Source organism: Electrona antarctica (assembly GCF_951216825.1).
Source record: "Electrona antarctica genome assembly, chromosome: 13".
NCBI classification, from domain to species: Eukaryota; Metazoa; Chordata; class Actinopteri; order Myctophiformes; family Myctophidae; genus Electrona; species Electrona antarctica.
The window spans coordinates 34,970,783-34,987,827 of record NC_136794.1 but is presented as its reverse complement, the minus strand read 5'-3'; the positions used below and the strand labels follow the sequence as shown (position 1 = coordinate 34,987,827).

The 17,045-nt window shown below is 44.1% G+C and overlaps 1 protein-coding gene across 3 annotated transcripts in view; it reads left to right on the top strand.

Moving 5' to 3' along the window:
- tmeff2a (transmembrane protein with EGF-like and two follistatin-like domains 2a) overlaps window positions 1-17,045 on the top strand; it is a 365,596-nt gene that overhangs the window by 271,703 nt on the left and 76,848 nt on the right. For all 3 annotated transcript variants that reach the window (XM_079517922.1, XM_079517923.1, XM_079517924.1), the window contains one exon: window positions 7,266-7,395. In XM_079517922.1, coding sequence (XP_079374048.1) covers window positions 7,266-7,395 — 130 coding nt within the window. The remainder of the gene's footprint in view (window positions 1-7,265; window positions 7,396-17,045) is intronic.

The window sequence follows — 17,045 nt, the reverse complement described above, 5'->3', positions numbered from 1 at the left end:
TCCTTGGCCTGAAAAGGGTTGAAAACCCCTCACTTATACTTATCTAACTTACTTACTGTCCTTGTACAGGCAGAACTTATTTGTTTTGGTCGAATGTTCCTCCCAGAATCGGTGGTAAGGTGGTGGCATAGGTGGCAAGTGGTTAACTCATTCCAGGCTAAGGACTTCTTTAACACCTTTTTAATGCAATCCCGCACCGCCAACACTTTAACGTGTTAATAAGCGCTTTATTTAATGATAAACCTATAAAGTTGGCTTACCGCTAATCAAAGCTCTCGTCGAGGCAGCTCCATGTTCGATTGCTTCCCCTTCAGCCTCAATGCATTGAAAAAAGAGCAAGGTGGTGGATTAGGCCTTTCTAGTCCTTTTTAAGAGTATTCCATTTCACATCGCGCTGGATAAATAAAGCGACTGTGTTTAGTGGCTCAATAGCAACTCCCTGTGACCACGCATATAAAATATGAATGCTTCTAAAGACTCTTAGCGAGTGATTAATCCGATCAGCGCGACCACCTTCGCTATTGCTGTTTTGGGGAGACGAGGAGGTGCTCTTCTTATACAACCAAATAGAATGGTGGTGAACGGTGGCGGTCGCTCAACCATCGCCCCTTGCGGCTGGCTGGGGTTGAGTGTGGCTGGCGGGGGTTGAGATGTGGCGGCCGCCCTGTATTAACTCCGATGATCCCCCAGGGGTCCCAGACCCCGCCAATTGAAGATCAATATGCTCAATGGTTTACACTGCAGGCTGACAAGCTGTTATTTGGTTGGCTGTTGTTTTGGGCCAGAATAATATTCTGTTTTCTGTAGGCTTTCAGTGTTTGAGCTTGCAGATCGGCCATTTATTTAAAGTGGTCCAAGTTCACTGCATAACTCGGGTCTGCATTACAAAGAATAGAGAGTTTATTTTTTTTTTTAAGAGTTTTTTTTTGCGGCTTACGCCTTTTATTGGTTTTTGAAGGGACAGACAGTAGGCTGACAGGAAACGGGAGAGAGATGGGGGAAGACATGCAGTAAAGGCCGTGTCGGGCTCGGGAGTCGAACCCGCGGCACACTGCGACTGGATTACCAGTCGGGTGCCCAGACGGTTACGCCACCGCCTGGGCCAAAAGAATAGAGAGTTTAAGAAGTGGTTGTGATAATATAAAAAAAGAAATTACGTCAAAATGAATGAATTGAAAAAGGGACATACTAAACTAAAGTAAATGTGCCTCGTCGCAATTGTAGTCAAGTGCAGTATACTGGACTAAATGTACTTTTAATGCGCTTCCCACCCCCTCGCTTCTCCTCCTCCCTCTCACGGTTATAAGAAGATGAAGAGAGTGATGGATGGGTGGGTGGGTTATATCACTGAGAATAAGCCACCGGGGTGGGGGGGGTAGTACCGGGCAGCTTTCCCTACGGTTGCATCACGCCTGGCATCAAGGCAGCATCCCTTGGTTACGTACAAACCCCAGCGGCTCACACACAGTGGATGCAGAGGGATGGGAAGATGATGCTGAATTTGCACGGGCCCTGCGGTAAGCCATATCCTTTGTGTGGCTCTCACCATCTTTTCTTCTCTCTCGCGCCCTTCTTTAAGGGGATTTCTCTTTCTCTCGCTCTCTCTCTCTCCCTCTCTCTCTCTCTCTCTCTCTCTCTCTCTCTCTCTCTCTCTCTCTCTCTCTCTCTCTCTCTCTCTGTCTGTCCTCGTTTTCTTCTTTCTTTTTTCCCCTCCTTTCATGATGCTCTCTACTCTTTTTTTCCCCTTCTTGTTTTTTAGTTTTTGTTCTCACTCAGGCCTCGTGGGCTCTGCTGCTTCTTTGCCGCCCACGATCCGTGTTTATAGTGCCACTGAGATCTTTCTCTGGAGGTCTGCTCCTCTCCCGCCGCTCCACTCTGCTTTCAGAACCATCCACCCCCCCCCCCCCCCCCTCACACATTTTTTTTTTGCTTCTGACTTCTCACCAAAACAGTTCAGTGTCTCTTATCGCCTTTTGATCCACCGCTATATCACCTCATTATCGCACTCTTTTCTCTCTGGCTCTTCCAACAGTCACAGATCCTGAATGTGAATTTAACACAGAGTGTAGTAGCAGAAATGGAACCAAACAGACTTTTTAAGGGGGCCAGAACTCTGAGTGTGATTTCTGATTGAACGTTACTATAGTAATCTGATCTATGAATTTGCCCAGCAACAGCCCACGTCTTGCGTCGTCTGTCTCGAGGCAGTGGTTCCCATCTGTATGGTTCCCAATCCGAGCCTGCGTGCGTGCGTGCGTGCGTGCGTGCGTGCGTGCGTGCGTGCGTGCGTGCGTCAAGAAAAACCTTGTATTCTGCGTCCTAAATAAAGTATTGGCACTTTGGCTATCGGTGTGTGCGGCCACTGATCTTTCAGTGTGTGAGGCCGACTGCACACACTGATAGCCAAAGTGCCAATACTTTATTTACAGTAGGACGCAGAGTACAAGAAGGTTTTTCTTGTTGGCCTATTCTGCATCCTAAATTAAGTATTGGCACCTTGGCTATCGGTGTGTACGGTAACCTTCTTCTTCCTTCAAGATTTCTATTCAAACCTTGGTGTACAGCCACAGATTGGAAGCGGTAGTTTTAATACCTGGATCTCCCTTCTCTTAAAATAAAATAAAATAAAATAAAAATGTTGACCTATCGTCAAACAGACGAGGCGTCTCGCCCCCTCTGTAAACCATTGGCTTACAGAGCCCTGCTGCGAACAGTACAGCTGGTGGGCTGTTCCGTTGGCCAACGGCATAAAGGAAGCAGACATGACTCAATACTGCTCCCTTAAATCATTCATGAACCACATTCCCGGCTGTGCAGCACTTTTTAAACTGATACTCGGTGGAAGACAACATGCTCTACATGTACACCACTTACTGTGCCATACGGCTGCTGTCAAACCTCACATCGCTGTGGTTGAAAGCAACGAAGCACATTCACTCAAATAGGCTACTGTGATTCAGTGTTGAGTTTGATAAAGCATAAAACCACAATAAAATAATAGCAAGAAAGGCGACATCAGAGGACTAATCTTTCAAGGTTCAAGGTTGGACTTTATTGTTACATCTTGTGTACAGGTACATAAGAGTTTTTTTTGTTTGGCGGACAGTCGTTAAAGTTGATTGAGTTGGAAACGGCTTCTCCCTCTAACATTCCCTCGTATTTCTAGTGTATTGAAATAGTGTCATGCACATTGGTCCAGTGCATAGCCTACTGCAGGCCTTGTTGCCTAGATTAAGAAGACATTTTGAAGCTCTTGCTACTGAAATGATTGAATATTTATATGGAGAAATCCTGTCATTTAACATGCATCTCAATGGGTTGGGGAGGGACTTAGCGAAGGGCCTACTAGGCCTACTATAAAAAGGAGTACTTCTTTCACCACTGTAAGAGTCACTGTGTGAGGGAGGGTTCTGATTCTAAACGAGAAACGCTCTCAAGGGCTCTGCCACAATCAAAGCAGTGCCCTTGAGCAAGGCACTTTGCCCCTAACAGTTCCAAGAATACAGGACATTCTAGAACTGTCGGAATACGGAGCTTTATGTCGTTGCTGTCAGGCAGAAACCTCTATTCTAACTTTTAGAATGTGGCCCCACGTAAATGAACACCCTACTTGACGATACTACAGCATCACACAAAAGCATACAAAAACGCAGATCTTGGATTGTGTACTGAATATTTCTTCCATGTCTATGATTACCCTACCCTGCAGTATATGCTGCAGATCTTCAAGCTCGAGATGCTACGCTAAGCGGCGTGTTTTGAGCTTGTGGATCTGCAACTTTTGAAGCTTTTGAATTTGAATCCTAAAAAGTGAACATAACATAATGAGGTTTCCACCCGACGGAGATGATGTCTAAAGGCTAGGCATTTTGACCACATTTTAAATATATAGCTTTACTATTATATTGAAAGAGACCAAAACATATTTAAATGTATTCACACAAAAGCTTTCAGTCTATAATGAGTGCACTATAGTACAGTAAGTAGAGCTTTCTGCTTCAAAATCGAAAATGTAAATGCAAATATTATGCAAAAACCCAAACCGGAGAGTTTGCTCAGTTATAGATTTTCAGATGTACAGATATACTACACAATGCTTCTGTGACTTTATCATTATAATATAACTGTCTCTCCTCAGTACCAATCTGAAAAGAAATACCAGAAATTGGATTTTTTACATTTGTTTACATTTTCCTCCCAAGTCATTCAAACTTATAAAAGAACACACTTGAATAATGCAGTCGTGATAATGTTGGCTATATACACATCATTCCACAGTTTATGAATCATGGATGGACATTAGAATTTCTGCGTTTAATCTTCTCTCCAGGGGTCTGTGTTCGGCTTTAACATGCATTAATTAGAACGCAGAGATGGCCACGCTGTGATGTATTGGTTCAGTGTGTAGTGCACAGTATGCTTGTGCCTTTAATATAAGCACAAGATTAAACAGTAGATTGTATTCATATTATGAATACAATTCATATTCATATTATATTATTCATATTATGAATACAATCAAATGGCTGCCTAAAGTTGGCAGTAATATCAAGTGTGCATAAATCACAGATCTACAAGCTCGTCGACATGAAGTGGTTAATCAATCAATCAATCAATCAATCAATCAATCAATCAATCAATCAACTTTATTTGTTCAGACTCAGGGTCCAATAAAAACAGACAACATAAAACATTACATACAAAACGGAACACCCCTATCCCATAAAAACATCAGTTTCATCATCATACCAGTGCTTCCTAAAAGCAGACCGATACCTAGTAGTACTGAGGCTGGGGTTATGTTACACAGCAGCATAATTATACCGTTTTGAGACTCATTGAGCCGACACGTACATTTGTACATCAAGTTTCTCAGTAAGGCATGAAAAGTGTATACTCCCACACTACAGAATTACTCACTTGCACTACGTAATGTATGTTTTGTAATAATAATCAAAATCTACAAAGCAATAATGTTTTCAAATAAGTGTAGTGGAGTAAAAGTACATGCAGTATCCAAGATGTAGTCGAGTACAAGTTAACTTTTGGAAATACTAAAAGTAAAAGCACCCAGAAATGTACTTACAGTAGTTACTTACTTTCCACCACTGCATATATGTGTACAATGGGCTATATTCTCATGGCAGACCCCTGAACCAGTGTGTGTACGTGTGTCAGGTTTGGTGGGGATTGGTGCAACGCCACACATCTTCCAAACAGACTGACACTAAAATGGCATGTGGCATGTGGCCACAAGAGGTAGAGCAGATCGTCCAATGATCCATGGGTCGGCGGTTCGAATCCCGGCTCCTCCTGGCTACATGTCGAAGTGTCCTTGGGCAAGACACTGAACCTCAAATTGCTCCCGATGTGCTGGTTGGTACCTTGCATGGCTTCCGCCGCAATCGGTGTATGAATGTGTGTGTGAATGGGTGAATGTAATGCACAATCTATGTAAAGTGCCTTGGATAAAGGCGCTATATACTGTAAATGCACCATTTACCATTTACTTTGTTTGACTGCGGGTCTCAAACAATTGACTTTGTTTGAGATCCGTCTCTGTCTCTGCAACACACTTTCTTCAGAACTCATGAAAAAACATCTCTCTGCTGCTATTTTTTGGAGGGGAAAAAATAGAATGTTAGTTACAAATGAGATAAAGCGAGCAGCAAAATACAGCTGCAAACCTAACATTTGCACTGTATCTAAAGCAGTTCTGCTTTCATCAACACTTCCAAATTGGGTTACCTTCATGTTGGCTTTGATCCCGAGTTCTTTTGTTTCTCACGTTTTTTATGTACTGTATGCGAGAAATATTTTCTGTTTTATGTGCACTTGCTTTTAGCACTTTGTGAAATCAAAAAATGTGAGCCACAGCAAATGACCACGGGCAGGTTTTTCTGTACAGACAGACTAAACAAAAACCTTATTCTGAAACCTTATTCCGGTTGCATCCAGCTTTTGCACATTTTCCTGCACAAAGATAAGGTTTTGTAGGTCAAAACTGATCTCGCAAGACAGATTCAGCGCAGCAGCTAAAACAAATATTCATATATTTTTTCTTGCAGATGGGTTCCCAGATTGGTCAAAACACACGTGAATTGATCTTTATTGACAATAAAGTAACAAAATAAAATCCAAGATGGAAGACAGCCGTTACTCGATTGGCTTTGCGATCCAATGCTTGATATAAATTGTATTTGTCTTATACAGTATATCATTATAATAAAAATAATAATAATCTGCGAATGGCGTATTGCAACAAGGTCAATTCCTTTGAACGAACACAATGTCATTTTTTCATTCATTTAAGAAAAGAAAGGATGTGGAAGCGAATGGAACGCCCAAGGCCATTTTCTCTCGGAAATTGGGTTGTCGGGATTTGGCTGTTGTTTGTTTGATATTATTCATATGACATTTGTTCTGCCGCACGGCAGTGAATGACACAAAGGATTGGAATAGAGGAAGATGAAATGACTTCACAGGGCTTGACCCCACACCTTTAAAATCCTCAGTCTTAACCCATTTCTAACTCTGAATGTCTGCAAATGGACCCTGATTTGTAATTTTTTGGGACTTAAATTAAAGGTGGCTAAAGTAAGTGTTATATAGCTATCTAATAGCTATGTAATTCCAATCGGCGGATCTGATTGGAATTACTTTGTTTGTTCAGTGTTCAGTTTATTGTTCAGTCTCCAGCTCTTTAACCCGTTTTGGGCGGGAATCCCTTTTGGTGTTAGCATTATGTTATGCTTTAGCTATTGAAAAATAGCAGATCTACAAGCTCATAGCGCGCCACCGAGTGGCGCACTATGAGCCTGTAGGTCTGCTATTTTTGAAAAATCGAAGAACGACTGACATAGAAACATAGCTTTTTCAGAAAACTGTCAGGATGTAGAAGACTATAATCGCCGGCTGTAATCTCTGTTCACTCACAGCTGTGTGGCGCGCACACACACACACACACACACACACACACACACACACACACACACACACACACACACACACACACACACACACACACACACACACACACACACAGAGAGAGCTTAAACTCCTTCATAAATATAGAACACATGGTCCCAGCATGTTTTTGACATGGCCTTAACCTTGCTTTGTCTTTTCTCCTCTCCTCTCCTCTCCTCTCCTCTCCTCTCCTCTCCTCTCCTCTCCTCTCCTCTCCTCTCCTCTCCTCTCCTCTCCTCTCCTCTCCTCTCCCCTCCCCTCCCCTCCCCTCCTCTCCTCTCCTCTCCCCTCTGCAGTGTAACAATGACTATGTTCCAGTGTGCGGCTCCAACAATCAGAACTACCAGAATGAGTGCTTCCTACGTAGAGACGCCTGTAAGCAGCAGTCTGAGGTGCTGGTGGTCTCAGAAGGAGCCTGCCCTGCAGGTACGTAACATCTGAGCATACATGATCATTGCTGCATGCACGTGCACACATAGTCACGTGCACACATAGTCACGTGCACACACAGTCACGTGCACACATAGACAGGTGCACACGTAGACATCAAAGGGGGCTCGATCTATGGAAAGCGCCTTGGATAAAGGCGCTATATAAATGCACCATTTACCATGCCTACCCGAAGGCAGCATTTAGGAGAATTGCCTTTTTCCAAACTCTCCTGAACTTGAACGCAGAGTTATTAAAGAGAGAGATTAAAGGAATCTGTCCTCTGTGTAAATCCATGCCCCATTTTCAGAAGCTAAAGAGTGCCCGATCGCGCCCTGAAAATTGCTGATCTACAAGCTCTCAACGCGTCACTCTCTCCACCTCTAAAGAGAAAAAGGTCATTTCCAGGTCAGGATACCAATTTTATCCAATCAGGAGAGAGAACTCATACAAGATATAGGATAAACGAGTGAAATTGGAAGTGATTCAATCAATACAATAAAGTACAACAATTGCAGTAACAATTATACAAATTTAAGCTGAAAAATGGGTTGTTTTCTCTCATGATTGATGGTACAGTAATTTAATAAAGTAATACTTACTTTCCTCGTCTGCAAACTCTCTGTGAACTCTCCACTGCATGAGCGGTTTTCATGGCAGGGATTTGTCGCTGTTCAATAAGCCACTGCATCAAAGCCAGGACACAAATTCAGCATCCAGATTTACTCTCCTTTAATACTTGTTGTTCCGCCTGTCGCCTGGTGACAACAGTTCTGTGTGTCAACATATCGACAGTGGTCATCCATTAGAATGTAGATTATACAGTATATGGGGGAAAGAAACATAAATACAAATAAATCACTTTTTCACTTCGTGATGCTGCCAGTGTGGGAGAAACCCTGCATTATAAGCTGTAAGCCTACAGCTGTGTAAACTGTGCAGTAATAATAATAGCAGAGGAGGTGTTTCCAGTTTGCACAGCCCTACGGTATAAAAAGTCAAACTGCCCTCACTACTGTTGAGGAAGGGCGAATAAAAGATGTCTATTTATATACAAGTATTATAAAACACAGTTCCTGTCTGGTTGAGCGGGCTCTGTCTGGGCTTTAACACAGAGGATGTGAGTGAGCAGTCTTTAACTTTAGCTTCAGGGGAGAGTGAAATGAAACGACCGCATCGGATGATGACTCCCTCGAGTAGCTCGAACCTTCACACATTAACCACTTGAACCACAGCATCAAAAGAAGTAGCCGATCCAGAATCATGTGAGCTTGTAGATCGGCGATTGAGATATTTGGTGTAGAAGGAAACGCACAGTATAGAGCGTCGCAGTCCCACCCCCTACCATGGACCAGGAAATGAAACCCAATGCATTTTTCCCATAGACATTTCATAAAGTATTTATTTAAAGACGGTTACGCCACGGACAAAGCCAACTCGAGTCGTGACAACTCATGACAACACAAACACTATTTTGGACCAAACTAATAATTACAAAGAAGAAAAACAACAAAAAAAGTGTTGTAACCTGCCGTTTTTTTCTTCTTTCTAATTATTTTTTCGGCCCCAAAAATTGTGTTTGTTGTCATGATTTGTCACGACTCGAGTTGGCTTTGTCCGCGGCGCAAACGTCTTTAAATAAATACTTTCTGAAATGTCTATGAGGAAAATGAACGGAGAATCATTTCCTGGTCCCTGGTAAGGGGCGGGACTGCGACGCTCTATAGAGAGCCAACTCAGGTCCACCCAACTGAGCAGATGGGCGGGCCCAGTGCGTTTCTTTTTTATTGTCTCGCCCTCCATACGGACCCGGAGGTCTGGGGCCAGACAAATCCACCACCTCAAAATATTTTGCTCCAGTGACCTCCAGAAGCAAAGATTTGAGTAAAAAAAAATTCCGCTTCATGCACTATTCACGGGACCCGCTCTGGCCCGGCCTGCAGGTTCAGAGCTGCTGCCATAGTTATTTTTTTAATGTATTTAACCTGAACTGGCAAGCACACCGAACTATGTACTCCCTGCTCTCAAATTGACCCATATTAGAGTTACTATGGGGACTTAAATTTACTCACGAGCGCTGTGTGTGTGTGTGTGTGTGTGTGTGTGTGTGTGTGTGTGTGTGTGTGTGTGTGTGTGTGTGTGTGTGTGTGTGTGTGTGTGTGTGTGTGTGTGTGTGTGTGTGTGTGTGTGTGTGTGTGTGCGCGTTGCACGCAATACGCTCGGCCGGGCGAGACCCATGGCAAGGTGAACGTACTTGTGGCCCATATAATTCAGTGTAGTGTAGAAGTTGAACCTGGCCAGGGCTGAGCGGTTCTGACTCAGTCAGGACCCACACTGACAGGCAGGCAGCGCCGGGCGGCGGGCTCAGGTCCATTAAAGGCCTGTTATATGGTCATATAGCTCTGCAGCGCTTCGCCGCTCGCTCAAACAGGAAACCACATTTCGAAAAAAATATCTTTTACTTTAGTCCTTTAGGTTTGGTTTGCAATTTTACTCAAGTCAATACAGGTCTTCTTTACTTGCGACTGATTTTTTTTTATATAGCGGTATTGATACTTTAACTTGAGCAAAGACAAAAAATTGCACTCATGTACTGTGAAGTGAGGGGTGCTCTTATCAGCATACATCATCATACATCGCATTCCGTGCTCAACCAAATCAAATCATTCCCGTGGTACAAACACACAAAGCTGGGGATAGGATGGGCTATAGTGCCCCTCAAAATGCTGAGTAGTTATATAGTTGGGGTTGTGGAGTGCATGCAGGGATAAATGACACTGAAGTCACATCCAAGCTCCCTGCCTCTCCATAAGTGTCGTCGTTGTTGCTGTGTTGTTTTTTTTTCTATTTGGAGTGTGTACACTTTTTCGGAAGGATGTGATCATGGCCGTGTCGGAAATTCAATCTTCCCCTCCTTCACTGCTCCCTCCCTGCTCCCTATAGGGAGCACTATACCGTACAGCAAATTCATTGGCAAAATTAAAAAGCACTTATGGACACTTTGGGTCGGTCGGCCATTGTCCGTCCGTCCGTCCGTCCGTCCGTCCGTCCGTCCGTCCGTCTGTCTGACTGATAGTCCTTAGTTAGTGACCATAGCTGTGCCCTATAATGTTGTGGTATTGCAATAAGTGCACTTCAGGACATAATTACTGTGCACTATATGCATTCAGACAGCACTGCAAACACGGAAAACTATACCATACTGTATAGTGGACTGAGTAGTGTGCGATTTCAGACACTGCCGGTTGCAATGGGGGTGTGTGGGCCCTGTCACGTATATGAGAGAGAGAGAGAGAGAGAGAGAGAGAGAGAGAGACGGACTGAGACCGACCTTTTCTCCAAGTGATAAGAGCTAATTCTTTCTTTAGAGCCCAGAGCAGAGTAAACAAAAGGCGGTGCGTTTGCTTGTTTGTGTCTGGCCTTCCTCTGACATGCTCAGAATGACGATGGCCTGAGTGTGCATGGCCTTGCATGGCCACCTCTTCGGTTTGCATCAATGTTATATTAGAGCTGTTCATGCTGACACACGCTATCTAGAGTGTGTGTGTGCCTCTCAATGAGAGCCACTGTTTACTGCAACGTGACGAGAGCGACAGACGTGTCAATATGTGTCGTTCAGATGTACGGGATTGTGCGCATGAGAAGAAAGGCGTGGGGGGGTGAGGGGCTTGGCGATTTACGATCCTATCCCTTAAACTCCATATTGGTACTCATCTCAAACGGCGCTGAGTTGGCTGCGTTCGGCACGAAGACTCGCTAAGTGGTGTCAGGGCCGGCTCCAAGGGAGGGGGGAGGCTTGGTGGAGGGTTAGCCCATCATTATTTTAATGATAAAATTCAGAGACTAATTAGGTCGACATATACATTTTTACATCAAGTTTCTCGGTGTACGGCATGAAAAGTGTCGAGACATTACAGAACAACTCACTTGCACTGCTCCACCTTGTTCTTTTTTCAATATTAGGCCTATACTGTATATACATAAAGCATGCAATCAGACAAGAGTCAAGACGGATGCTGGGGTTCGAGTGGTTAAAATCTTGTGACGTGCATGTTTAAGACTATAGAGACGGGAATCTTATGAAGATTCTCCCGTAGTGGGTGTGATGCAAACCGATTTCCAAATCGTGTAATATTCCTTTTAAACTCCCGTTAGGGAGAGCTAGGCTATATGAGGACGTCGTTCCTTCACTTCACTTCATTTCCCTCTGTCACATCAGGACAATGTGTCCTTCAATCAAATTAGTCTCGATTTCTACACCGAAAGCCCCTTCCGGGCGCGGAGGGTTCCCCCAACCACATGTCGAGCAGCGACGCAGTAAGGGGAGACGGGGGTGTAGATGTGTATACTATATATATATATATACACTCATATATTTAGGAATAAGAAAAAAATGTTTTACTCGAGTCGTGACCCACGAACGGTTCCCGATCCATTGTTTGAGAACCAGCCGTGACTTACATAATTTAAATAACCTCCGGATTGCAGCTTCAGCTCTGAGAGTGCACGGACGGGGTCCGTTTGGTTACATCGGTTCACTCTCGGAGCGCCAAACGGCTCAAATTAAAACACTGGAGGATTATAGACTGTGTGTTCAGTTTATCTCCGGCAGGAAATGAGTTTTAAGCAGATTGAGTTATTGCGTCGGAAACAATAAAGTTAAAAGGGTAATAACTTTTCATAATGGTGTCAAACGGTGTCGGGTGTGCGTGCACGTAGCCTACGCGCACACGCGACGCGCACACACACACACACACACACACACACACACACACACACACACACACACCATGCAGCAGACTAAAGGTCCTTTCAAACGGGCAGCGATTAACTGGCCTAGTAATTAATTTTCAATGAGACCTGCGGTTTTTTTCTTCTTCTGTACGTGCAGAGAAGTCGAGGGGTGACAACGCAAGCGTATTTACGTGAGCGCGGTCCCGTGAAATTGCCGCACGCATGCTCGTTTCATGCACATGCCCGCGACTGACTATACCTGGATTCTGTTGAGTATGTTTACTTTTGGTACTTTAAATACATTTTGATGCCAATACTTTAGTACTTTTAGTCAAGTACATTTTGATTTCCATACTTTTACTTGTAACAGAGTATTTCTATATTGCAGTATTGAGAATTGTACTTAAGTAAAAAGATGGAGTACTTTTTCCACTACTGAAGAAAAGTTTTTGAAATATTCAATATGACATTTATCGTCAATGTCGGGTGGGAAGCTCCAACGGTAAATGGACAAAAGAAGGAGCTGGACTTGACCACCATTTTATACTTTGGCTATTCAAATATAGTAGGTACACAAGGTCACTAGCGTGCCACTTCATTTTTCTCTCTCTGTGGCATTTTCCGCCTCATTCTTATGACATTTATTTTCTTTCTTTTTTCTTTTATTTATTCAGGGAAGCCCATTGAGAGCAAGCTCTCTTTTTCAAGGACGCCACCTGATCACAGCATATAAAACACAATACTGTACATAGAATGAAAAAAACAACAACAACACTTATACTTAGGGATGTCCCGATACAATTTTTCGTTTCCGATCCCGATACCACAATTTCTGTGTTAGCAGATACCGATACCGAATACCGATACCAGAGAATAATATTTATAATAATACAAAAAGAAAAAAGTCCACCGACCGGGAATAGTGTTTATAGCTATCTAGCTTTATATCTCGTGTTATGTTTTTAGCAGACTCCTCATTCAAATGTGCACTTGCAGTTTGGGCAACTCCAAAGCAAACTCCACATGCCCCAACATTTAATTCATCTGCTATTGTGTCAACCCCTTACCCCTGTGTCAGATCTGTGGTTAGACTGGCATATTTGCCGATACCGATATGAACCGATATGACCACATAAGGGCCGATCCGATACTTTTCCGATACCGATACAGTATTGGGACATCTCTACAAGTTGTACTGTACGTGTGTGTGCGCGCTAGCTTGTGTGTGCTCACGCACGCGCATGTGTGTGTGTGTGTGTGTGTGTGTGTGTGTGTGTGTGTGTGTGTGTGTGTGTGTGTTAGGCTGCGCAACAGTGACACTTGGTGGTGACAAAACCCTATTTCCGTGCTCAGACCCAGCCAGCCAGCAAGGGACACCACTCAAAAACAATAACAAACATTTGAACCACAGTACAACGTCACAGACACAAATTTATATGGTATTACATGAAACCAGTGCAGTCACTATGTAGTGTGCATGGCCTCGAGAAGCACCCTACAGGTCTCTATCAGGACCATTCAGACACCATGGTGGTCTGGGACCGACAGGGCCTCGAGAAGCACCCTACAGGTCTCTATCAGGACCATTCAGACACCATGGTGGTCTGGGACCGACAGGGCCTCGAGAAGCACCCTACAGGTCTCTATCAGACACCATGGTGGTCTGGGACCGGCAGGGCCAGATTTACAACTGGGCTAGGGTGGGCTGCAGCCTGATGACATTGTAAATAATTGCAATCAAGAGAGATTTGTGTTAATTATTGTATAGTTTTATTATTGTGGTTTTGCCACTCCCCCCATAATTTGTTTCCGGCCCGGGGGCCTAAAGAATTACTCTATCTCAGGGGCCTCAACTCGTATAAATCTGGCACTGGGTACCCGTGTTGGGGAAACAATGACATTTACTGTATGCCAGACAGTGGCTCAGGTGGTTATGAGCAGGAAACAATGAGTGACATTCACTGTACGACTCAGGGGGTTGACGTTTGAGCAGCCACCAGGGAATCGGAAAGGTTCCCGGTTAAATCCATGCATGGAGCCCGCTGTGCTAGAGGGTCCAAGTGTCCTTGAGCAAAGTGAACCTCCTAACTGCTCCCTTTGAGCAGTTAGGTGTCTTGTGCGATTCCCCCCCCCCCCTAAATTGTGTGTGTGTGTGTGTGTGTGTGTGTGTGTGTGTGTGTGTGTGTGTGTGTGTGTGTGTGTGTGTGTGTGTGTGTGTGTGTGTGTGTGTGTGTGTGTGTGTGTGTGTGTGTGTGTGCGTGCGCGCGTGTGTATGTGAGAGAGAATGGGTGTATGTGTGCATGTAATGCACATTGTAAAGCGTTATGGATAAAGGCGCGATATAAATGCGCCATTTGTCATTTTTACATTAAAATGTAAATGTTACATTCTTGGCGTTCTAGTGGACAGCCTTTGCCCAAAATGATTTACAACGGGCGGCGCATTAGGAGATAACCATGACAATAGACGTAGCAACTCTCTCTCTCTCTCTCTGTCTCTCTCTCTCTCTCTCTCTCTCTCTCTCTCTATCGCTCTCTGTCTCTCTCTCTTTCTCTCTCTCTCTCTCTCTCTCTCTCTCTGTGTCTCTCTCTCTCCCCTCCCCTCCCCTCCGTTTCATTGGTCCAGAATCCCATTAGAGGCTAGACTACACAGTGTAATGGATGTACAGTGTTGTGATGCCACATTGCCACTGTGCTTGAGTTGTTCCGTGTGTGTGTGTGTGTGTGTGTGTGTGTGTGTGTGTGTGTGTGTGTGTGTGTGTGTGTGTGTGTGCGTGTGCGTGTGCATGTGCATGTGCATGTGTGTGCGTGTGCGTGCGTGTGTGTGTGCGCGCGCGTGCGTGTTTGTGCTTACGTTTCCCCACGGAGGAGTCACGAGTCACGGCACAAATACAACACGCTGCATGGCCTGTGGGCGCTCTCTGGGATGGGAGATGTCACCACTGCACCCGGGGAGTTGTTGATGTGCCCTTTTGATTTTGAATTCCCTGCGGCCATGTTAGCCTATCTCTGTTACCACCTGGGTGGGTGGGGGGAAACTTATGGAGGAGGGTCTAGTGAGGCTTTGAGACCTGGCCGTATGGCACTAGTTGAACCATTTTAAAATGTTTTTCAAAATAGTAAAAAGTAAATTTATTATAACCAAATTTACATTACCTTTTTATATACCTTTGTTTGTTTAAGTTTATTTTGATGCCAGTACTTTTGTACCTTAACCCATTTTGACCTGGGAACGATTCTGCAAAATGTCTTCTAAATCTGACTGTTTTCTTGAAAAAGCTATGTTTTTCTATGTCAGTCGGACTCGTTCTCAAACACTTTCATGTCACTTTTCACGATTCTTCAAAAATAGCAGACCTACAAGCTCGTAGCGCGGCACTTGGTGCCGCGCTATGAGCTTGTAGATCTGCTATTTTTCAATAGCTAAAGCATTACATAATGCAACACCAAAAGGGGTTCCCGCCCAAAATGGGTTAACTTTAAAATTGTACTTGTAGTAGAGTATGTCTACAGTATGTTGTTGTATACTGTGTCCTCTGTGCTCCGCACCAACCCAGGAGGCACCTCGTCGGGGTTTGAACCGGTGGTGAACTCCTCGTCAGGGTTAATGCCCCGGTGGTACAGCGGCTCTGACAGACGCTAGGCCTGTGCTCTCCCGCTGGGCCTGCTGGTCACGGCCGCAGCCAAAAGGTTCTGCCGTCGTTCCAAACAAACAAACAAACAAACAAACAAACATTGCAAACGGGGGAGGGAACCCACAGAGGTGCCACAGGGCATGCAGGCAGACATGACAGGATTTGATACGATACAAAAAAGAGAGGAAAGAATTGGGTTGAAGAACGAGCATGGACAGTGTAGTCGATCTCAACACGTGTAACACGCATACAACAACTGTGCTTAGTTTCCGTTAAGACCTTTTTTTAACCCATTTTGACCTGAGATCAGATTCTAAAAATGTCTTCTACATCCTGACAGTTTTCTGAAAAAGCTTTCTTTCTGAAAAAATGTTTGTCAGTCGTTCTTCGATTTAAAAAAAATAGCAGACCTACAAGCTCGTAGCGCGCTACTCGGTGGCGCGCTATGAGCTTGTAGATCTGCTATTTTTCAATAGCTAAAGCATAACATAATGCTAACACCAAAAGGGGTTCCCGTCCAAAATGGGTTAATAGGGATGCACCGATGTGGAGATTCATGGCCGATACCGATCCGTTCAGAATAATTATTTAGCCGATATACTGAAACTGATATTTGTATATATTTAGTTTTTGTTGAGGGAAGTCTGGAGCTCTCTGGTGGAGCTGTCGCGACCTGACTACGGATAAGCGGTTGAAGATGGATGGATCGACAGTTTTGGGTGTTATTTCCCCCCTTTGTGCCAGGAAAACAAATACATCTTCATTATTAGAAATTACTGTGCAGAATCTGCAGCTTGGTAGACTACAGATAACCAGATAACCAACACAACAACATAGCCGGCGCAAAATTGATGCTTACCAACAACAGATACATATTGGCTAATGTCATCGGTTAAAGTCCGCTTCATTTGCCGATACCGATATTGACCGATTACGTCAAATATTGGCCGATACCGATATGTGGCTGATATATTGATCGGTGCATCCCAAAGTTTTAAGCATTTAATCTCAATAAACGATGTTGACCGGTGTCCCGCAGGGCTCTGTAGTCTATAGTCCTCCCTCCCGCTTTCACATTACACTTTCTTTGCCGAAAATAACTGATATATATATTTTCGCTGAATGTTTGTTCACCCCAGCATTTGGCCATAGGCCTACTACGCTAGGGGGTTCATAAATTCATAACGGTTGAGTTATTCTTATTTCAGTCATTATATGCGTTTTCTCTCTCTCACAAGGCCAATATTGACTTTTCCAATCTTGACATCAGTAAAGATAA